The 24966-nt window shown below is 38.4% G+C and overlaps 1 protein-coding gene across 5 annotated transcripts in view; it reads right to left on the reverse strand.

Moving 5' to 3' along the window:
* pip4k2aa (phosphatidylinositol-5-phosphate 4-kinase, type II, alpha a) overlaps positions 1-24635 on the reverse strand; it is a 31932-nt gene extending 7297 nt beyond the window's left edge. Inside the window, exons 1-7 of one of the 5 annotated variants that reach the window (XM_077554115.1) lie at positions 24493-24635; positions 7086-7183; positions 6875-6971; positions 5586-5738; positions 5322-5468; positions 5201-5239; positions 236-340 (exon numbers count right to left, since the gene is read on the reverse strand). In XM_077554115.1, coding sequence (XP_077410241.1) covers positions 236-340; positions 5201-5239; positions 5322-5468; positions 5586-5738; positions 6875-6971; positions 7086-7183; positions 24493-24633 — 780 coding nt within the window. In that variant the 5' untranslated portion in view covers positions 24634-24635. Of the gene's footprint in view, positions 1-226; positions 344-5200; positions 5240-5321; positions 5469-5585; positions 5739-6874; positions 6972-7085; positions 7184-24492 lie in introns of all 5 variants that reach the window. The other 4 variants (XM_077554113.1, XM_077554114.1, XM_077554112.1 and 1 more) reach the window with 4 other exon arrangements.
* Between the last annotated feature and the right edge of the window lie 331 nt (positions 24636-24966).

A 24966-nucleotide genomic window follows, 5' to 3' on the forward strand; every position in this document is an offset into this window, starting at 1 on the left:
ACCATAGTTTGACCTCCCGATTCACGCACACTTCAAACTGTTTGCTCTTCAATGAGCTAGTTGATTGAATGATCTTGCTGAGAAATTGGAAAAAGGTTGGATGTAGAGTGTACAATGTATGACCTTTAAAAAAAACAGTACTACCTGCAAGGAGAAAGGAATCTTGGTGGGAAAGAAAAATAACTACAATAGATCATGCCTGGTATATGAGCCCTGGTTGTCTTACATCTCTTACGTGTTTCATGGCGCAGTAAAAGCGCGTAGCGATCCGCAGTGTTTGCAGCCTTTGCTGAACGTTACCAGATTTGGGCCGCAGGGGCACATCCTCTGGTGGGGGCGGCTGCTAGAAAAAGGGGGAGCGAGGAAGGGGCGGGCGGTCAGGGTAAGAGGAAAAGGAGAGAAGAAAGGAGAGAGGAAGGGGAGGGAGGAAGTTGGAAGTAAAGGCAAAGTATTTCAAATGTAAAAGAGCATTTTCTTTCAAAATTGGAGGAGGGTTGGAAGAGGGCATTATGCGGAAAATTACTTAACTGGACTGATGAACTGGCTCGGTCAAATTCCATCACATTCCATTTATCTCTATATACCTATAATCACTTCAACTTTTGTCTGTTTCCTTCTACTGAATGTGTTGGAAGTCTGCATTACTCTGCTCTACCTGCACTCATGTCAGTTTTGTTGAAATTGGTCTCTATTAAAAGCTGAACTAGAAAGGAGACAGGTAGGCAGGACTCCTTTTTTTGAAAAAAATATTTTAAGTTATAATTGACACTAACAAAATGCTGTAATGACACCTTTACCTACCCAGCCTTTCCTAAATCATGGACAAGTTCAGTGAAAACTACTGGTAGATGTGACATACAGTATGGGTTGAAAAACAAACACAATGTGGAACGGAATGGGTCTTATGTTCACACTGGAATGTGTTAGATCGAACGTATCTCTAAAAAGATGTAGAAGAAGTTTATACACCATGCAGATGCATGCATGAAAGGCAAAGTCATGCAGTCAGAAAAGAACTCTGCCATGCTTGTTGTATGAGTATTTGAAGCCATTTAAAAACACACACGGCACCTTCTGAACAAACACAACTTTTCATCTTTCACTTGCTGCACACTCACAATAGCAATGTTGTAAGTGTCCACACCTGAAAAGTTCTCGACACACAATTACTGAAGATTCGCTTGAGGTTTACACTGTCACTCATAGTCAAGAGTGCTTTAGTGTATTAACCACCACCAAATAATGTCATATTGTTTTTAGAGTATTAAAAGACATGTATTGATAGTATACCACTTGTCTGTATAAAAAAAAGCATAAACAAAGTAGCCAACAATAGTTTCTAGGGCCGTTTCAGAAGTAGAATCCAAATATCTCATTAGTTTTCTATATATGGTCCCGTTTTTGTGTGTGTAAATTTTACATTTTTTAAAAATATAATAGTTATTTTGTCGAAACAAAGCTGAGAAAATGTTCACATTCCAGTAGCCACAATTTAAACCAAGAATGCTTGCCCACTAAAATATGCCTTAAACTCCCAACTTAGCCTCAGAAAGTCTAGGATGCATATCACAGATTGGACACTGAGCCTTATTGAGGCTATAAACCAGAAAGGATAAGCTTACCTTTAGCTGGTCCTTGAAAGCTCCTGATAAACGTTCACATGTTTCAAAGCCACTGGCTGCCAGGGAAAATTATTCCCCCCCAAAAATTACAAATATCCTCGCAGCAAAGTGAGGTGAAATCTCCTCTAAGAGTGGTCTAATACATAAAATATCTTGTATAAATCTCTTGGCATTTGAGGTATTGTTTTGGGAAGGAGGATACTTTAGTAATTCTGCAATTTTCAGCAGTAAAAATATATTATTTTGTCTATCATGAATTTGATATAATTTTTCATGTACAATTAAAACCTTTAAAAAGGTATTTGCCACTTGATGTTGACTGAAAATGAAATGTGTGTTGGAAATGTGTGTAGGTAACAACCAATCACGGCTCAACTTGTAAACGTTAGGAAATACGTGATTGCATGTTAATCTGAGCCCTCACCACTTGCTGTCATTTTCAGTTGACAACAAGTGGCAAATGCCTTTTTCAAGGTGTTAATTGTATGTGAAACATGAAAAATAATGACGTTATCAAATTCATGACGGACAAAATCTTAACTTTTTACTGCTGAAAATGAGTAAAGTATCTATTTTAAGCACACATAGCAAGTTACAGAAAAACTGAAGCATATGGGGCAAAATGAATGGTACTAATGTATTCAATGTGAATAAAAGATTATTTTTTTTAATTCTTGTCTTGTCTTCTTTTTGATGCAGACCAGTGCAATTAGTTGAAACTACAAATGCATTTTTGTGTGGAAACTCCAGTTTGAAACCCGTTCTACACAAAACCACCACTGTAGCAGCTGTTACATCATTAGTAAACTACACATTCCAATACAGTATAACCCTCCACCAAGGTGGACATGCAGCCTTTTATGGCTTGGACTGGTATGAGTGAGAATGAACACTGTGATCCAAATGGCAATTAATGTATTGTATAAGTAGATTACATTAAAGGGTAAAACAAATACTAAATTCCCACAGAGCTGCAGGGATGTGTTCTGCTAGGTGCGTTAAGCACTAGTTGTGGTAAAAAAAAAAGTTGAATTCTTACTTAGCTTAGACCCAAAATTGACACCGACAAGGCTAAATTTAACTGAGGGAGTACCCGACACACCTCACTGCATCTCAAACCCCGTCCAAGATGCATGATAATTAAGCCACCGTAAACCCAAATGGAAAGTCTAAACCTTCTGAGTCAGAAAAGGTGGCTCTCATATGCACAGCCTTTACCAGAATACGATCCAGACTGGGATTTTAACTGAGCAAACACTGTCGGTAAGACCCTCCTCCTGTTGGATCACAGCTGCAATTAATATATTTTAACAAGTAACACTTACTAAATGTGGAAAGATGCGGAAAAGATGTTCTATTCAAGAATAATTAAAATTGGTCAGCATCAAGCAGGGGAACTAGGGAGATTACTGATGTAAAAACTGGCAAAAAGAGCATTTTCATATGCACCATATTGAGAGAACAGCTATATCAACACCTATCATCAAGTTCAAAGTCTATGTTCATACTGCCGGTCAATTCCGATAATTTTTTTTTAGCTCATGCAATGTGATCCGTACAATTAAGTTTTTTTCAAATCCGACCCAAGCCTATTTCATGGGTGATTATAAATCAGATGTGTGTACGATGGCGACAAACGTCACAATTGTACAATAAAAAAGATGCCATGAAAATCAAATGGTGGACGAAGCAGAAAAAGAGGTGAAAAGAAGATGTTTTAGAACTGATAATTATTTAGGGAAACCAGACAGTTCAAGGACAAAATCTTTCAAATTGTTGAAATGCATCAGGACTGAGACAGCCATGTGGGGCCTCTTTTTATCTAGGCTGTCTTGAGGTGGTCAGGTCTTGCACAACATGCAACCTCACAGAAATATTTATGTATTTTTTTTTTTAACATGACAAATTCCCATTTCCTTTTTTATTTTTTTAGATAATTTTAACACAAATCTACCAAATACACTTTATATGATATATATCCATTAGTCTAATAAAGCCTATTTATTTGAAATGCATAATTCTCAAGTTTATGTATTTTGTATTAATAAAGTATAATTACTTTTTTTTTTTTTTTTTTTAACGTTTTTGGGATGTCTGCATATAAGTTCCATCCCAAAAACATAACGTAAAAAATGGGAAAAAAAGGACATAAGTGTTATTCACATATCAGTATATTAGCAATTCAGACAATATACTGTATGTATTTTAAATAAATACGCTCATTATTATTAATTTAGAATAATTATACTTTATTAATACTAACCTGAGGATTATGCATTTCAAATAAATAGGCTTTATTAGACTAATGAATATGTATCATATAAGCTTTATTTAGTAGCTTTGTGTTCAAATTATTTATTTAAAAAAAAATTGAATTTGTCATGCAAAAAAAATTACATAAATCTTAAATTAGGCTGAAAATATTTCTGTGTGCATATTTCAAGATGATAATGCCAGGATTCATTGAGTTCATATAGTGAACTTTTCTAGCCAAGACAAAGCCCAAACCAGTTAGAATCTTCGGGATATACCGCAAACTAAACCACTGCAAACGTGTGACATGATGGAACATTTTTTTTCATGGTTCATGTATTTTCATGTTCCAACAAAAATCTCCAGTGTAAGTGGTATTAATAGAGAAATATGGTCGCTGAGTGGATAGGCCATGCAAAAAAGCACCCCAAAGTCAAAGAGTTTACAATTGTCAATGTTGTTTCCTTCATTCACAAGGTCAAACACTGTTTCAAACTCACAAATATTGTCTATTAGGAACGATTTTAATGAGTGACTTTTCAAAAACAAAATTGATAAAACAACTGATAAAAAGCAACAATATCACATTAAATACACATTAGTATTCTCAATAAAACTGAAAAGTTAAATGCACGCATGCACACGTACACACACACACGCAAATCTTTCACCCACACAGAGCAAGCAGGGGGAGTAATGGAGTAGAAGAAGCAAGGTTAGAGAGGTTCAAGCAAACTAAGGAACATACAAAGCATGCAGGGGACACGCTTGGAATGGGGCAATGAAATAGATCCTAACTGAGGTAATAAATATTTTGACTATCAGCGTCACCGAAAGCAAACGCATACATCATATTGGAGATAGTTTGGCTGTTTGGGTGATGACAGTTTTATTGAAACTGCTCAAAACTGCCTTAGGCACTAAAAATCGATGGAATTACAGACTTTGCTGCATCACTTCTTCTCTAATGGAACCAATGTCTTTTAATAGAGAGAATTTTAGTCTTTCAAAAAGATAGAATAATTCTTTCTTGAAGACATATACAAGGGAAATTCATAATCAAGACATATTTGATTTTGCTTATTTCCTTATTTCTGCTTTGTACCGCCCACAACATATTGTACATGGGTCATTGCGGATTGATGAATTTATAGCAGAGGAACAGGGAATGATTATTAAAAAAAATAGACAAACATGCCAGTAACTGTATCCATTTTTTGAGTATTAAATGATTTTAGCATAAAGACTAAGTTTGTCAAAATGCTGTTAATTATATCCAGTAACGGGCTAAATTATCCTGAATATTAAATGACAAACCACTGTACCTTCTCCTTGTCACTGGCCTCTCGTGCCACAGTGGAACCCTGGAAGCAAATCAAAATATGAATGCTATTACAGTATGTTACTGGTATTACTGCAGTGTATTTTTCTGGGCTCGCATTGTACCTTGAGATCATATTTTTTGAAGACAGAAAGGCGGTGCGAGAAGACGTTGCGTGTAACAATCATGTAAGTTGCGTCCCCGTCCACGGTGAGTCGGTACATCCCCAAAAACTGAGGCAGCAGCGTGTTGCCGTGGCACTCCACAATAAACTGCAAAATGAGTAATAAATATATCAAAAGAACATAATACAAGGCATTTTGAGTCAAAAAGACATTGTAGCAAAATTAAAGTATAACAGTTTCATGTTGTTACTACGCTTATGTCACCTGATGGTATTTCTTCAAAATGTTGTGCATTTCCGCAACATCTTCACTGCTGATGGTCTTGATGACGTAGCGCTTGTCACATGAGGTATGGAAACGGGCCCCGCTTCGTCCCTGGGCCTCACTGTTCAAGGGAGCACTACGAGTCAGGGAGTTCTGTGAGGAAGGAAAGGAAAATTCATCACATTTTATTCTTCTGTTTACATCACGCGATACGTCATGATGATCATGTCCGCTACTGTAACTAATGCAAAAATATCCCTAAAAAGTACTATTAAAATCATAATTGCTCAACATAAATTGACAATTTTTTTCAGGCAAGAGTTGAAATGAACCATTTCACAGAATAGCTGGTTAGTTTTTAATAAATGGCGTATTGCTTTAACTTATTATTTTTGACTACTTATTCAAGAAGCCCGTACAACCATGTGGGGTTCTGACCCCACACACTGTGCCTGACCAAACCTATGCACAGACACAAGCAGCTGCTGTCCAGACTTTGGAAAAGTCTCAAAGTAACATGATCCCATCATCCTGTCTCTATGCCTCATTCTTCAAGAATCTGTGATGTCCGATGCCCTTGGTTGCCTCTACCCCCTTCAAAACTCGAGGCATCTTTTGCTGTGGAGGAATATGCCATAACATGTGCTTCACAGCAGGACCAAAAATAGATTGCTTCTTAAAATGCATGAAAAGGCTGACACATAATTCAGTTCTACCAAACCAAGATGTTAGTTTGAATGGGTTTGCAGTAAGAAAAAAGAAGCAGCACTGAAGCTGATTCTAACAACTGGTTGTAATGAAGGAAAAAAAATACAAAAAATTTGTAAACTGAAAAGGTAGATTAGTGCTTTAATTGGAAAGGTAATTCTATGCTGCTAAAGTCATTGCATCCCTTTGCACTTGCTAGCATCTTTAACACTCCCACCTGCCCACTTAAAGCAGGTTAAACACTAATACAGTATAAACATGTAAGATGGACAGCTGCACTGGGCTAGGACACAATGACCTCCAAGCTCTGCTAACTCACTGCAGCATGAGCAGTGGGGGTTGTCAGAGTGAAATAGTGGACTTAACAAAAATAAATGCTACTTCTCCTGACAACATTTGTTTTAATAGTTACAGATATTTGTGATTTTCAGGAATCAGTATTCCCATTTGACAAGATGGTTTAGCATAATTCAATATTTTAAAGATAAATGACAGTTTAACAGTTGTTAAAAGAAGCAAGGAGTCTGCTGTGTGTGTCAACTGAAATGAATACATTCGACATTTAGCAAAGATTTTCGTACCAAGAAATCCTGATCATCGATGCCAAACCTCTCCCTGAGGTTTCGGAACACCAGGGGGCAGTACTCCTTGAACTTGAAATGGCTAGGCATGTTTTCTCTATACAGTACAAGGCAAAAAAAAAAACACCCCACAAGGTTAGAAATTAAACTTTTTGGTCAACTACAAAAATTGACAATGCAAACAGGATATACACACACATAAAGATCTTACTTATTGAATAGATGGTTGTCCACTTTAATCTTCGAATAGGCCTTGAAGTCATCAGGCATGAGCATAATGGGAATCTGAACATGGCTCAACTCATTTATCTGCAAGAAAAAACACAAAGGGGAAGCCAGCGATAAGATTAGAACCTTCAAGATTGCAATTATCGCATACATTATAATGTAATCAGTGTATAAACACCATTGATATGTTCCATTTCTGAACCTTGCTGCAGAAATCATCTTATGCCACTTTTGTAACCCGATCAATTGCAACTCGATAAGATTTTAGTGCTGATTTACAAAGCTTTGTTCTGCAAAGCCCACCGGTGTCAGCATATTTCACAACACAATCCATTTACAGATGAGCTCTTCATGCTGATGTAACATATAGACCTGAAGGGCATCTGTAGGGGAAAAGGCAGAGGTGAGCAATCCCGTCAATTATCAATTCCCATCAATGATGATGGCCACTTTTCGCAGAGTGCTTCCACATTTTCGGCGAAAGCATAAGGACAGTCCGTGTATTTTTGAGGCTTCGCGTCACTATGCGCTTGCTGAAAGGATGACGATTGACGAAAGTGCCCACCTCTGGGAAAAGGTGGTTTCAATTCTTGCCAGAACTGCCATGTCATTTTAATGATGAGTATACGTAGCTAGTCTCACAATACAGTATATATATTTAAAAAATATAATTTATACAGACAGCAATGATAAACTGCATTTACTCTTATGTGAAGCAGGCTTAATATAAAATATATATTTTTTATACTGTATGCAATACAGGGAAATCTTATTAATTAGGGCTGGGGGAAAAAGTCGACCAAGTCGATCAGAAAAATATGTCAAAGCAAAATTGTTGCCTTGAGGCATTGCACGCCATCAACAGAAACATTTTCAGGCCACATAAAGGTCCCCTGTACTCTTAGGTAAAACACTCATGACTTTGTCACGGTCTATTAGCACCCTCTACCAGTAGAAAGTTGACTCTGCAGTCGATTCGAAAAAATGATTCAATCGTGAGGGCCCGACTAATACAACAATAGAACCTCCATTTAACGAACTCTGGATTTAATGAATAGAAAATAATGCGCAGTCCACCCCCAAAAAAAACTCCCTTTTGTACAATAATTATCAAATCCCTTATTGGTGCTGTGGCTTAACCCATTAAGGCCAGGAGCACGCAAACACGTTTCTACCTTTAAAGCCGGGAACGCTCTAGTGCTTTTCTTCCTTTAAATCCGGTAGAGCGAATAAGTAATTCAGTTTTGTTTTGACCAATTCTTGGCCGATGAAATGCATCAAAATATACACGCAAGGGTGACGTGGGCCTCGTAGCATGTCGTGGAATTGTATTCGAGCATTTATGGCTTACGCAGATTTGCGGGAGTTATGAAATAAATGACGTGATTGACGATGGCGCGGGAGGAATTCGAATTAGTGCAACCAGTCAACAGTGACATATTGTTAAGAAATATGTTTGTAGACAATGAGGATGTTGAAAAGTTTGACGGCTTTGTAACGGAATGGACGACAAATAATTACCACTCATTTCCCCGTGTTTTTTACAACTGCGTTCCAGTTATGAAGGTAAATATACCAGCAGATATGACATTTGTTTGTTGATTTTTAAAAATAAATATTGAAGGTTTATAATAATAAACTTGTGTTTGAGTTAACGCCACAGATGTGAGATCTGAAATGTTTTGGGAATTATGTTTCTATCTGCTTCAGGAGCTGAGCTATCAATTATTTTTAATATTGTTGAATTTCCAGGAAAACTTCAGGGTTTTTTTGTGGGAGGGGACTCATAAGTCACCCATTTAGAGACATGCTTTGCCAGGCGCTTCAGGCCTTAATGGGTTAATCAAAGGAGAGTAACTGGTACACATGCATTACCGGGTTGTGTCGCTTTTGTCTCAGATATGTACAGTAGAGTCAGGCATGCTAACAGAAGTGTGTACGTTGCGGCCATGTTGGCAGGGGCGACATTCCCATCAAAGGCAATGCAGGGAGATATGTGGTGGCGATGTTACCGCCGGTGGCCTTTCTCATAGCCATTGATACTGTATCTATGCTTAAGAAGGTGGTGCTAATACACTTAAAGTATTTGACAACCATCTGAAGGTAGTAAAAGAAAGAAATATCAGTAAGAAGTCCATAGTAGTGTGGACGTGCAGCAGATAGCATGTAGCTACAACAAGGATGAGCAATAACCTACGTCATAGAGTCTTGTCACGTGACTGTTTTACCAATCCGACGTAACCAGTAGTGACATATGATTCAATTACACCAATCAAACCACATATAAAGTCTCTGCAGTCCTGCCCACACAAAGGCTAAGTTCTCAAAGTGACTCATGAAACATGGCAGAAACAACAGACATACGACTCGCAGTTACAAAAGGCACAACAAGCCTGCCCTCATAGAAACAAAGCACTCAATGCGATGTTTGTATGATCACTTATTTTCTCTCTCCCAGATAGTCTGCACCTTTTGGGCCATCTTTTCTCTCAGATGAACACAAATGTATCTCCTGCTATCTTCCGGGTCAGCTAATTTTTCTTCAATGGCTGTTAATGACTTTGACTGTAACCTAAATGAGTGCTCCACTTTTTTTGTGTGTGCTTTTCCAAAGCTTCATTATCCGCTCGGAGGGGTCTGCTTTCTTACTTGGGGGATGAAATATTTGATTGAAGGGAGTCAAAACGTTCAGTCAAATAAATTTTTCCGTGGCAGTTTCTTTAGACTTGGAAAAAATACCTCTCCATAGCGGCTTCAATCAGCTTCATTGTCTCAGCTGAGTTCAATGTTGATTCTGGCGCCGAGGATGACTCCACTGTTGTCTCGGCATCAGCAAACGAATTGAGGAATTTTTTTTGATTTGCAACTTTGGACGGTTTATCCACCTTAAGGATGTTTAAGCCTTGTAGCTACTTACTTCAATTACATAGGGAGGAGTACAGAGAGCTCGGGCTGTAGTTAAATCTGAGTAGCCATTTTGCACAATTTATAATCAACAATCTTGCTTTGGGATTGCAGTTCTGGGTCAAGAAATGTTATTTCTCTCCCCAAAAATTCAAAATTAATTTATAATTTTATAGTATATTGCTTTGGCATTACGTTGCCAATGCTCAAAATTATCATTGATTGCAAAATTATATTATTCCTTCCCCCCACTGCATTAATGTGCAGAAAATTATTTTGTCTAAAATACATGTTATCTTGAGTGTAAAACAGACAAAATGTCTCAAGAGAACTTTAGTTTCAGCTGTTGGTGTCTGTATTTTACCTCAAGGATTATTGAAACGCTTCAAATCCCTACTCCACATCTACAGTATGTTTGTGCACACTTACTAGCAACTAGTAAGACAGTTTGTCTGTGTAGATTGCCATTCATCCTGGTCTTGGTAATTTGCAAAGGTTGATTTGAGGCAACTGGACTCTTCTTTATTGAAAAGACCAGTTGCCTCGATTTAACCTTAGCGGACTGGTATAACAGGCACTGACAAAGTGATGTTATTGCATAAATCAGATGCATGCTGGGTAATGAGTGCGGCAACGTCACACAGCTGCTCACAATGCCTCCTTATTTAGTAGGCGCACACACATCTATAAGGACACTTGAACAATGGTTGTTCATCTAAGTCGTTTGTAGTTGCACTCATTGTCAGTCCAAAATGTTTACATTTTTTATCATAAGCATGCAAAAAGTGTCATTGTGCTACTGTTACGTTTGAAACGTTTCCCATTGTACATACTAGCCAGCAGCTTCTCAGTGTATAATTACAGCAATTGTTTCTGTGAATCTAGCCATATTGTTTACCACTTGAATAATCAACCTTGTTTAATCCGATGACTCCATAGTTCATTGCCCTACAACTATCACACTTACAGACTAATTTCATACCACCACGTCCTCTTTTTCTCCATGGAGAAGCAAACTAGCTTTCCGGCCCAGAGTGAAGAAAGTATGTGCTATTGCTCCATTGGACAGGAAGCAAGTGAAGCAGAGTGCTCTGTCAGCAGCATGGCACAGTGTTATCTCTCAACTTTGTTAAAATGATGACTTGCTCTTAGCTGATGACAAGACACAAGTAGTGTTGACTTGACAGAACACAAAGTTGAAATTCAGAAATGTAATGGCTATAAATTTGTGGAAAAAATACGAATTTTAAACTTGTGAACTTTTGGAATATCTTACAGTATACAGCAAGGTGCTTTAAAAGGCATGATTAATACATACATACATACATTAAATATTAGCATGGAGAACTGTTCGTTTATCTCCTCCCTAAAATACTTTAAACAACACAGCTGTAACTTTTGCTCTCGCTAGAGGACTAAGAATCAAATTTTTGAATGCTTATTCACAAAACTTGTTCTGTATTTCAAAACCATTACTGTAGGACGCAACAAGCACATCATAAAACATAATGTATGACTAAACCAGTGGTGAGCGGTGACCTTTTAGAGTGGGCATGCTGTAGGAACAAATATGCTTGCGCCTGCCAGGGCATTTATTTTTCTCATACGTCCTTGCATTTGTGTTTTTCATACGTCCTTGCTTCAAAGCGAGGGACGAAATTGATGGTGTTGATTAGGCTACTTCAGTAGGACGACCACTTGAAATCATATTCTCACTGGAGCATTCCTGGAGTACAGCCCGCGGAGCACGGCCGAGAACGCTGGAGCCTACTCGGCCATAAAATCTGGCATTTGCCGGCGCTCTATCTTGGGACGCAAGGCTGCGAAGCGACGGGCTGTAGACCGTTGGAAACGTCTCTCCGAGACGAATCCGGGGATGCCCGTATGTCTCCGGTAGGACGTAGGATTTGTGAGATACGGCCTTTCAAAGAATAAACAAAATAAATAAATACAATTTAACCCGACGGCGATGGTTCTCATCCAAGGTAAAAATCTGGCGTTTGCCGGCCTTCTTCTCAACTACTGACTGTTTACTGGAGAACAAGCCAAGTAAGCCAATTATGTGCATTTGCATTGTCAATGCTGCTTTACTGCCATCTTTTTTGCCATTCAAAAGGTGCACGTACAGAAACAACCTCTTGGAACTGACAACTTGATTTCTCATTGCACATGCGCGAAACAAGCTTTCCACCTCTTCGCGAGGAAAACAGGAATTTAAGACCAAAACAGTAGAACTAAGGTATTGCATAATACTGACAGATAAATACTTTCAATGATTTTATTGAAGGGCTTGGGCATGCGCCGCATTAATAGCTTATTATGACCACCTCACCATTAGACTAAACATATCCCATTAACTTCCAAATTTTCTCCAAATGTTTCCTAACGTGTTAGGAATTACAAACCAATCAATCACTTGTTACAATTAGACAAAATAATTACAGTAAGCACATTTTAAAAACTTGAGTGCACAAAGCAACAGTGTGCGTTTTGTTTCAGTTTTGTATGAGCTACTATGTGAAAGAATAAAAAAAGGTGAGGAAAAAAAAAAGAATGTGTACATCCATAGAGAAAAGAAAAGCTTTTTGAGGGGTTGAAGTCTGCTTGCAAAACGTAGTACTAAAATACAGAATTTGAATTAGGCAAGTTTTTTCTTCTTCATCAAATTCTAGGAAGTAACTCTTGGTCTCTTGAAAGCATTCTGCCCTGGGGCCAGAGAGCCTGCGTAATCAGTGACTGTACATCCGCAAACAGTTGCTACTCATTTAGGCATTAATGTTAACAGTTTGAAGCAGTCAAGCGCTGGGGGTAAGTCAAGTGTGTCATGGACTGCTGGTATTGTGTACAATGTACAAAGGATGGAATTAAGTGTTTTAAATTGATATTATCCTTGTTTTAATCTGTATTTATTTATGTGGGTCAACAGTTGACCTACTTTCCGGATTTAGGATTTTTATATATATGCCAAAATAGTATCAAAGGCTTATTTCATAGTGAAGGAGTTGGATAATCAAAGTTTTTGCTGGCTCCAAATGTTGATGAAAGGCAACTGTTGACGAGGTGAAAAGCTTATTTCCATCATTATGTGCCCACATGACCAACCAGTCATCTGAAGCAAAGGGTCCGAAATGGTTATTTTGTCCTGTAGCCATATTTGAAGCACTCCTGTACACCACCAAAGGCTTGAGTGCCTTGAAACTCTCTAAACACATAGTAGAGTTCCCAAATATGATACATCAGTTGAAACCTCACCAACACAAAACATTCCCTTACAAACAAACTCCTTAGAAACCAACTTACCACTTGCAATACCAATAACTAGATGAGCATTCATTCACTGGTAGTATTATCAAGTATGAAGCTACAATAAGTGTGTACTCATGACGTTTATGGATTTAAAATGGCATGGAACCAATGAAAAACATTAGGGTGACGGCTATGGATAGACCGATTAGCGGCCGGGCCAATTGTCTGCGCCGATATTTAGCATTTTGACGAATATCGGCATCGGCCATTTTGAAGAATCAAATGGCCAAAAATAGATCTACTAAAATAAAAAAAAGTGCTAACTTCAGGGAACTAATTTAAGTTAAGAAAATTTAAAAATTTTGAGATGCTGCGGACCCTGGGAACTCTCTGCACCTTCTGTTTTTGTTTGAAAACAGAAGTACAAATTAAATTCTTCAGATATTTTAACATTTTGGAATACTTTTATTTACTTTAAAAAACAATTGTTTGTTTTTATTTAACTTTTGAAAATATGCTACTAAATTTTTAAAACAAAGATGTCTATTAATTTTTTAACACTCATTATTTTACAAACCTAAAAGTTGCTCAATAAACATATGCTTTAAAATTTCCCCCAAAATTAAGAACTGGAGTTTGTATGTTTTCAAATTTCAATGCCAATATTTTCCCTTTTAGTAAAATTGAATATTGGCTCCAAATATCGGTTATTAATAATTGGTATTGGCCTAGAAAAAAACATATTTGTCTATCTCTAGTGACGGCGCGGGATCCTGGAGCATAAAAAGTTATCTGAAAAACCTCTCTGTGCAGTTAGTATGTTGCATCAATGGCCATTGTAGGCTTCAACAACTCAATATGTTTAAACGAGACAAGCGGATACGTCAGGTTTAGTAAACATATGATGAAGATAAAGTGCTATTTAAGTGCACTCCATTAACCATCTAATATCAAATTGGTCAAATTGGATTTTTCACATGTTGGACTATGAAGTGATTTTCAGGAAAAGTACAATAAGCAAGTGATTCGAGTTTATTCAGGGCTAATGCTAATCGCGATTGTTAATCGTTTAGCATAGGCTAATTTTGTTGGTGTTTGTGTAATATGTGCATGTGTGTGCAGAAGATAAGGAACAATGAGTATTTATATCCACTAAAATTCTCACGTTCAAACTTTTTTTTCTATCAATAGGAGACTCGATTTTTTAAAAAGTAGTTAGTGACAGGCTGACGTTACAGAATACGTACTGTAGATATAGCAGTTTACATGTGTGTCACTACGTTAAAGCCCAAAAAAAGAAGTCCTCTACCTTTGGCAAAATATATTTGAATACACCGTTTATATCACCGAGCCCTACACTAATGGAATTAAAAAATCTGATAAATTGACGAAGTGTCACTGTGGTGGGTGTCTCAATTGACACGGAATGAACTTTTATTTTATTTTAATTTATAAGATTATATAATCTTTAATAAGAGGTAAATGCAACTATGAAAGTCAAGTAAACGAACTAGTTAATATAAAGATTAAATACACGTCTTTTTAAACAGTGTGAATTGTGGGGCTAGGCCAGACATGGGCAAACCCCGGCCCGCGGGCCAAATACGGCCCGTTATGCGTTTCAATCCGGCCCGCCGAACTTATCCAATAAGGCTAGAAAAAAAATCAATTATTATTATTATTTTTTATTTTTATTTTTTCCCAGCTCAGTGGCCGAGTGGTTAGCGTGTCCGCCCTGAGACTGGGAGGTCGTGGGTTCAATTCCCGGCCGGGTCATACCAAAGACTATAAAAATGGGACCGATTGTCACTCTGCTTGACACTCAGCATTAAGGGTTGGAATTGGGAGGTTAGATCAACACATGATTCCCGAGCGCGGCGCTGTTGCTGCTCACCGCTCCCTCAGGAGATGGGTCAAATGCGGAGAACAAATTTCGCCCCACTTAGATGGGTGTGACAATCAGTGGATCTTATCTTATCGGATTTGGACATTTACAGCAGGAGAAGGCACGGTTTTGTGTTGAACACAGCAATAATGTCCTGATAGTCCAGAGAATCGGTCAATTCTTTTTTGAAAGAAAGCAGGGACAAAGAGTTCAGTCTATCAGTCAACATTGTGGCACTGTTGCGTGTTTTGATCCTTTTGACAGCTCAAGATAGTCTTTCTACATGTTGTCATGGGTGAGGTGAGGAGTGCGCATGCAGGAGACTGTTGATATTGGTGAATACATCCCCGGGGCGTGCGTCGAGCACTTCTATGAGCGTTTCCGCGTTGGCTTTTGGCTTCTTTTTGAGCTGCTGCACAAACACCGTGTGCTATGCGTCCCCCACGGAGATGGAAAAGTGGTCAGAGACTGATTGGATGTACGCGCTTTGTCCTTAGCGCGTGACAGGCAGCAGCGGCTATCATGCAGCCGCATGTGTCACACGTACTGTGGGCCCGGGTTAAAAATGGGTGGGCCAATGGAAAAAAATTCTTTAACTTTACGCCTTGAATTGAAATATATTAATAATAGATGCAGTCACCAGGTTTGACAGATCACAGTGTATGTGCTATTATAATCTATTTACATTACTCCTCCCACTTTGCCAAATAGTGTGTAAATGCCGCATCTTGCATATTCATTGAGGCAAACGTACTACCTGGATTAGGGCTATTTTATAATAATCATAATAATAATAATAATACATTTCATTTAAAAACAGCACCTTTCAGAACACCCAAGGTCACTTTACAAAGCATAAAAACACAGCAAAAGTTGAGCTAAAACAATAAAAATTAAGCTATTGGAAAAGCTGTTTTAAATAAGTGGATTTTGCACATTTGAAAAACGCAGTCCTTAGTGCACATTATAAGTAAATTGGGTTGTACATTTATCTGTGTGTTTTTACTGTGCTATGAGGTCCAAATGCTCCTGGTCCGGCCCATCTGTCAAAATTTCAAACCCATTGTGGCCCGCAAGTCAAAAAGTTTGCCCACCTCTGGGATAGGCAATATGGCTGACCTGCGTTTAAGGTAAATAAAAGTTTTGGGGGAAAAATCCATCCGTGTGACCTTTTTCTTTGCAAATAGACCATGTTATTACGTGGAGAGCTGTTGCTAATAATATGACGCGGCTACTATACAGTATGCACAAATTATTTTTTATGGCTAAATTTAGCAGTTGCGGATTTTAGTCAGGTGCGCTTTGGAGTCCGGAAATTAGAGTATTCAAAACTACCATCATAGCCTCATGCCCATTCATCCCTGCACGTTGAACACTTTATTTTTGAAGACACTACTTTTTTTTGTTAATGACCACCTTGTAAATATCATGTGAAATTCAAGCCTCATTTCATTTTCATTTGGCTTGGCGAGCCACCATGCTTTTCTTGCCCCACCGCCGGGCTAAGCGTCCCCCAACTCCTGTTCCCTCGTTGACGAACAACAAATAGTAATTGCTGGATGTTGTCCGTCCACCCCAACAACAATATAACAGTACTTTCACAATGTTGGGAACTTGCAAAGGAACCACACCGTTCAGCACATTAATTGCTTTGTTTTTCGATTATTTCAACAATAGAATCTTATTGCAAGAGTCGACTGGTCATTTATTTAAACGACTTCATGCCACACTTTCATTCGGTGCACGGCCACACGCATGCGCACTCTTTGCTGGATCGACTCAAGATTCAAGAACGGTTCATGTGCCCTCAAACCAAGCTTTTGTGCTAAAAATGTCCTCTTAACTGCTTGTAATTGTTGCACAACTCTTAACACCACACTATTGCCTCTGCCTACACACGCACAATGCTAATGTCGGGGTTTTGAATATTTTATTGGCCTCATTTTGTATTGATATTGGTCACGTTTATCACGACAGATATTGATTTATCACCCAGCCCCAACTACAATATTAAAGTCCTATTTTTAAAATGAGACCTGTTTATGGTAATTTCCTCTCATCTCTGTATTTCTTCTTTGGTGACTCATCCCTCACATTCAATATGGCTCTCCGCTACTGCATTATATAACAAGCATAGCTGCTCAAACAAATCAAATTTAAATTAGACTGAATTTGGCAACTGACTTGCCATATGCAGCCATTTTCAACCTGTAACAAATACTGTTGTGTCAGTGGGGATTTCTGCATCCTTCTGTTCATAACCACAGGGTTCAGATATAATGAGGACAGATAAAAATAGAATGGTAGCACATATACAAGTACAACTAAAGGTAGTCTGTGCCACCTGAATTGAAAAGAAATGAAGAGACTATTTGATGGAGAAGCAAAAGCGAAAGTAGTAAGCAAAGACAAAAAACGTGAAAACGAAAGACGGGATTGTAAGATGACTACGCATGGACCAGATTTCACTTCACCAATATCCAACGTACTCCTTTCACGTGTCTTTCTTGACAAGTAGACTTATTTCCAAACTCTCTCTTTTTAGGATCAGCCAAAGTGGATGAGATTGATTGATAGGCCTCAATGGACATGTGGGGTTCAAGGTTATATTTTGCAAAAATGTGTATGCAACTGCACGTGTGTGCATATGTTTCTCTCTCTGGTGCGGTCTGGCTGCATTCTAAGGTCTGCATTCCTTATCAGACATTCTTAGTGTCCTGTCACTTGACATTACGACTATTTTAGTCCAACGGACTGTATTTTTAAGCATTCACAACTTACTCCAAGAAAGTGGTGAACAGCCATGACATTTTCTTATGATGCCAAAGGTACAGACAGACAGCTCGGGCATAAGAACTTCAGATAGACTACTATGAAATACAAGACATTCATCACAGTATGAACATGTACATTTTAAAATGTGTGTACATTTGTTTGGTGGTAAAGTTATGCTGCACTGCGAATATGCCTGTTGATTTATAATTTATGACAGCTATGCATGGACAAAGACAAGATCTAAACTAGAATGACTCTCAGGTAACTGCAGAGAGACAGATCTCCATCAATGGCAAACTTGGAAAGTGAAAACATATTTCAAATTGTTGTCAGTAAACTACTTTATTGTTAGTGGGAAAATGGTAAAATACAGTCCTTGATCTGCACGTTAAATGGGATCCACACCAAAATATGGCTTCCTAATGGTGGAACTATTTACGCCAACGCAAATAATATACCAGTCACTATGAAGACATGCAGGGTGCGCGGTCCCTGTTCGCCAATGACAAGGTGAAAAGGGGAGTGGTGAAGTAAATATTCCCCACGCAGGCCACATTGGCACGGCCAATTTGTCTGTGAAAATTGCACTTGGGGGAACATCGCTATACCAGGCGTAGTGTCCGTACGCAAAAAACAAAAACAGGAGGAAACATGAAAATGTGAATATTGTCTGTTTCTGCACCAAAACATAACTATATTACCCCCGAGTCAAGTAAAACAACTGTGAATTGTCCCTGGGCCCGCTCACATGATGACACGGCAGATGAACTATTTAACCAGATCAGGACGCAAAAACCTTGTTAAAACTTTATGGTTTGGCAACATCACCTGTCTTTGACAGGAGGAATATGCTAACTTTTTTGGTAAAGTGTGTAAAAGAAGGATAATCAGATGCTTTCACGAGCGGGAAATCGGCCGGAATCGCGGAGGTACCGGGTAATGTGCACGAAGGTAGAAGAACATCACAGGTACGTGGACTGTGTTTTGTAACCCGTTTTATTTTATTTTCATGTGTCGTCAAGTGCGTACATTTGACCATATAAATTCAGCACTGATTTACGTGACGTAATTGTCGTCTTCAGTTGCAACTGCAGTTGAATGTAATAATGACGATGACATTCATGACAAAACGTTACTGTTATGTATTGATAAAATTCCATGTGCAAAATACAGGGGTATACAGACAAAAAAAATGCCACTCTACAAGTTCCACTATTTGATCAGGATCTTAATACAATAACAAAGTGGACCCAAGTGTTCTTAAAAACGAGGTAGATGTTTCATTTCTAAAATACACTTGTATATTGTAGTCCACTGCAAGATTATGTATGAGCAGTTTGTGCTTGAATGTAGGAAAATAAAAGTGTACATGAGTAAAGATTACATTTGGATGTATTGAAAATATTGAATGAAAATCATACTCCAATTAATGTTAAAAAAAAAATCAAACATTTCCTAAACATTAAATAACCTGTAAAAAACATCTGAGATTTTATTTTTTGTAAATGCATTAAATATTTTGAAAGAAAAAAAATGCAAAGACTGAGATCAGTTTAGTGCAGAATTGCTGAGGTATTTCGGGAAAATTGTTCACTCTTCAATTGTCCCTTTTTTTTGTTGCGTGGGGCTAAAACGGTGGCAAGCTGATACAACCAAGGAACAGCATACAAGTGCCCTCATTTTTTTCATCTGTGGCGATTTGGCGCAGTTGCCACTTTTACTTATAAGAACTTTGCCCATTTCTACCACTACAATGTGCAGTTAGCCATCAAGCTATGCCTAGAACCCCCCCAAAATTCCATCTTCCCGGAAGTGTTGTGTGTTTGTTAGTTGGGCTACAATGTCTATGCCTTGTGCATGCATGTGTGGTGCACGTAGTGAGATAGCGGCGAGATAGCGGCAAAATAGGCGGCACTGCCGCCACAAAAACGTGAGGTCATGGCTAGCTACACTCAAATGTGGCTAGGAGATTTTTATACTGTTTAGACACACAAGGTTTCATGACCCAGTGCCAACCCTGACATGGCTTTGTATGGTTTCACAAACAAATGTCAAGTGATTTCTGTCTGTTGAGCAACATACACATACACCATAAACAAGCAAAATGACTACAATCCATGTACACAACACAAACAAATAACGCGTACAGTCCATGTACACACCATTAATTCTTTTACTGCCAAAGACGTTAAATGACGTTCTGCAAAAACCTACGGAGGAGCGCCAAAGACGTTAAAAGACGTCCTCCCATTTTTTATTTTTTTTTTTTTGAAACGGGTGCTGGGAAGGCTTGCGGAGCTCTCCTGAAAGTTTTAAGCAGGTTTTTTGAGCCTAATGACTATTTTTGGCCCCTAGAGGGCAGCGATGACTCTCTTTTGACAAGATCGGGTGGGCGTCAGTAGAGGCGGAGCTAGAGCGTTGAGCAGGAGATCAGAATGGAAAACAAAGGAAAAATGGCGGCCGGTCGCGAGGAGCTAACGCCAGAGCCGTTTTTTTCAAAGACCAAAAGCATCGCTAAAAAAGCACATTGTTGATGACGATCATCATCATCGATGATGAAGATGATGGTGACTCCGTGGTTGGAAAGCATTGACGCGGGAGTAGAAGACGTTAGATGGAGCTAGATGGAGGAGGGAACGGGCAATGGCGAGCGTTTGCAAGCAGCTCTACACTTACAAGACGAAAGGCATCGACCAACGCTAAAATAGTACATTGATATCCATGATGATGAAGGTGAATCCGAGCTTGACGGCGAAATTGGAACCGCTGACGCGGCGGCTATGACGGTGTCGTAACGCGGAGCGCAAACGAGCACGCACAGGCGGACGTTCGATCGGACGACGGAGAGTGCCCCGAGTCCAATGCATATTCATCGGAGGAAGTGTGTACAGTCTGCTACTTGCTTTTTATTCCCCGGAAAAAAAGGCCGTCAAGAAAGTGTAACGTTTGCACGCAAAACGGACCAATGTGAAAGTGAAAGTAAACTGATGTGCGAGTCCTGGTGTCTCCTTGCACGCAGGAGAGCGTTACAAAAGGAAAAACTGTATTTGAAACATCCACATAATTGTAAATAGTACCACAGTTGCACACATTTGTAAATAGTTTGCGAAATTGTTTTGTCAAATTGTTACACTGTTGAATGGAAATAAACATATTTTGCAATCAAAAAACACTTTTTCATTGTTGGTGAAAGCGTTTTACAGAAGTAAAGCACTATTTAGGTGTTTGTGGCATCATTCATGGACAAAAAGAAGTGTACAATTCACTAGAGTGCATGAAATAACATCGTTTCACAAAAAGCTCTTTTTCTCCGTTTTTTGTTTCAAAAGAGAGAATTTCGGTGAAAGTAACCATTTTCTATTGTTGATTACTGAAGAACGGAATAAGGTAGAAACAAACTTTTTTTTCTGATGAAAGCTGAGAGTCCAATCTTTCATTTGGTAGTATGTGTGTTTCCATAGTCCAAACACAACATTTTCTGTGGACCTTGAAAGATCACTCAAAATGCTTAAATCGGCTGGCACTGGCGACAACCCGTTTTTGAAAACGTCTGGCAGTCAAAGAGTTAACAAATGTAAACACTGCAATCCGTGTAGACACCATTAACAAACATTGTATTGTAAAAAGGCACCAATCTTTTCACAGCAATGTTACTTTCCTATTGAGTAGCAGAAATTGTGAGCATTTGGATAGTTTTAAATGTAATAAATGTCTGAACGATTCATCAATTATCAAAAACAATTGATTCATTTGATAATCAATTAGTTGTCAATTAATCACTGTAAATTTGCAGGGGAATGTAGAAAAATAAAGTATCGTAGAGAAAAAATATAAATAAAAGTGAGTCAAGCTTTGTGAAAAAAAAATACATTTCAACAAATATGAACACAATAAAACATACTATCTTGTATTGGCAGAATAAAATGTGATGTCTTATCTCCTTGAGAATATACTCTTTCACCTGGTTATACAATACTTTTTTGGGGCAATTAGCACTGCCTAACGAGTCTCTAGGTAGGTTTAATGTGAAACAATATTCACAGGAAGCATTCACAGCATTTTCAGGGTTTTTCCTGCCTCAAATTGAGGCAGAAGTGGTATCACCCTGACTATGGTGAGTGACTACCGATACCAGGTGTCGGTGCCAATACCAGTCTTATTTTAAGGTATCAGTACTCGCGGCGGTGACCGATACCATTATAGGCCTCCCTCCTGCAGCCCTTTTAAGATTAGGGACTAGAAATTAGAAATTATATGAATACAAAATCGCCATTAATTTTTACCATTGTTTCACTACAATCATTAAAAAAATCATCTACTAGTACATATTAAATTGTAAATATAGTTCAGCGTTGTTGTAAAACACTATTATGTTTATTGTATATACTGTGTTTTTGTGACTTTGGCGATGGCTGGAGTGCGCCACCTCTGCCTCGCAACCGAGAATTGGGTGTGTGCAACGGTTGCTGTTTCTTCTTCGGTTGTTGCTTGAAGTCTTTGCGGTGCACTGCTGTTGATATAGCGCCTCCATATTGGCGCACCACTGAGCTGTGTTGAGCGATATCAGTGCCTCAGGCTGGAGGTGGTGCGCAAATTAGGTGAATGTGGCCACCTCTGAATTTTGTACACAGAAAAAAGGCCTGAGGTTGTGCATTGTTATTTTTAAATAATAAACTGAAGAAAAATAAAATTTTGAATGGCAAAAGATATAAACAATGATTGTATCTAACAACTGTTGCCAGTCATCCAACAGAATAAGTCATTTCTCCCTGCAAATTTATCAGCTTTGTGTTCAATTAAATAAGCCCAGATGAGTTAAGTACATTTGTAACTAAAAGAGACAAGACCACTATTTCAGTATTCATACGTTTATATTTTTGTTTGGTGGTTACCCATGAGATTTTGGTTGCATGGTTGCAATTAGCAGATTTAGCGCTACTGTACACTGCTGCGTGTCAATAAATGCAAAAGACTGAGAAAGTTGAATTGAACTAAACTATTTGTGTCCATTTTACTTCATTGGATTAAACCAAACCGACAGAAGGATGATAGTGGAGTTCAAAAAAGAAAGAAAGAAGAAGTTCAAATTGGTTTGTTACTATGAACAAAAAAGTGTTTCCATTTTCCTTGACCATTCAGGGAGTTTGTAGTAGAGGGTAAGTTTCATTTCTAAATAGTGATCTTTCGTCACCGACCCTCTAAAAAAAATCTATATAGACGTAATGGCTCTTTCGTTCATTTACACTCAGGCAGAAATTGTGTCAGTAAGTCAATTAACATGTTAACAAAACAAATTATAGTTTGTGCAGGATTGCTTATTACTACCTAATTAAATGTTGGCATTACATTACAGCAAATGCTAGTTGTACCAGTTTCAATAAGATCAAACCCGTTGAAGCTCCTGCACTAGACAAGCAAAACCAGAAATGTAATGTCATGACACGCTATTATTAATTATTCAATTTTAGAACTACTTCTGGCAAAATATATTTTTGGATTAGCTGCACATGCTTTGCCCCAACTGTTTTGCAGAAATCAATGTTGCTGTTACTTCTTTTTGAATAATCAGAAAACACAAATGAAAGTGTGTCAGTTAAATAGAACGTGTCAAGTGATCTACTAAGGACTCGGAGCCGATCTTTCTCATAGTGCAAGCTAACTAACCACTTCATCATGAAACAAAACCAAAGCATGATGGTGATTGTATCCATCATGATTTCACAATATGGTTGGCAGAAATATACAGTGGATGCAGCCACCGTTCAGTGTTGTTTTTGTATCAAACATATGTTTTAGGATTGTGGCCAAAATGTTGAACAATAGTTTCATCAATTTCCCCACATGCTTTTAGGAGACCTAAACATATATTTAGCCCAACTCCAAGCATACATCCACATCCATCAGAGGAAAATAAAAGTTTCAGAAAGGCCAAGCCAGAACTTAAAACTTATTCTCATTGAAAACATCTGTTGGGTGACCCAAAGAGGACTCAACTTGTCTGACAGATTCTGAGTACTTTTGCAAGAGTGAGTAGGAAACGCCTACCACAAAATGGCTGAATGATGTAATTCAAACAAATGTTTCTCCAACAAAGTATTAGTTACAGTGTACGCCAACTAATGCAATCAATTAACTGTGCATTTTTACATCATCCCTCTCACATAATATTTTTGTTAAGTTGTAAAAGTATGTCACATTTCCCCACCATCTGAATAATCAAGTTTATTTACATAAAGAAAAAATTATATATTCGTTTTGTATTTGCCTTTCAATAGTTATCTTTGCACTAAGAGCAAACCACATGCATTGACCCAATGCAAAAAGGAAGAAGGGGCAGCGATAAGCTCTCTAACATTAGAAGATGCACTGTCTCATGACATCAAGCGCTGCAGCTTATCCTACATGTGCATAACAGGAAACCACGATTATTAACAGCTCAAAACACGATGCAGGCAATAAAAAGGTATGCCTTATAGGAATTGTGCCATTTTGAACTGTTGAAAACCTGCAGCCATTTATAGACGTCATATGGTGAGGACATAAATATGTATAATTAGTCCTAAAATGTGGTCAGACTTACCGAATGGTTGACTCCCCACATAACCACGCTGAGTTGAGGATCGCTGGCACGGAAGAGCTTCACTTTCTGGGCAACGAAGTGCTTTTTTTTTGTCTTGGTTTTGCTAGCAATGGCTGCAGCAATACTGCTCGCTGAAGCCATGGTTTTGCAAGCTGGTTGTGGATATTGCAGTCCGTGGGTTAATCTTCAGAATGGATTCCCTTATCTGGCACAGTGGCCACCACCTCACAACTCAGTGAATAACAGTGGTATTCATTTAGTCAGCTGTCTGGTCAAAATGTCCTAATCTCTTTCTTCATCAAATATCCACCACAGCCTACCTAAAACCATATGGCCCGATCTCAACAAGGACTAATGGGAGTGGGGGGATGCAATGTTGAAGCTAATATTGTTGTTCTCCTTCGCCTGGCAGTCCAGAAAGTTCCCCAGTCCGCATTATCGAGCACGTCTCTTCCCCCTTTCGGCTCGCCCGTG

Source organism: Vanacampus margaritifer, chromosome 20 (assembly GCF_051991255.1).
Source record: "Vanacampus margaritifer isolate UIUO_Vmar chromosome 20, RoL_Vmar_1.0, whole genome shotgun sequence".
NCBI lineage: Eukaryota > Metazoa > Chordata > Actinopteri > Syngnathiformes > Syngnathidae > Vanacampus > Vanacampus margaritifer.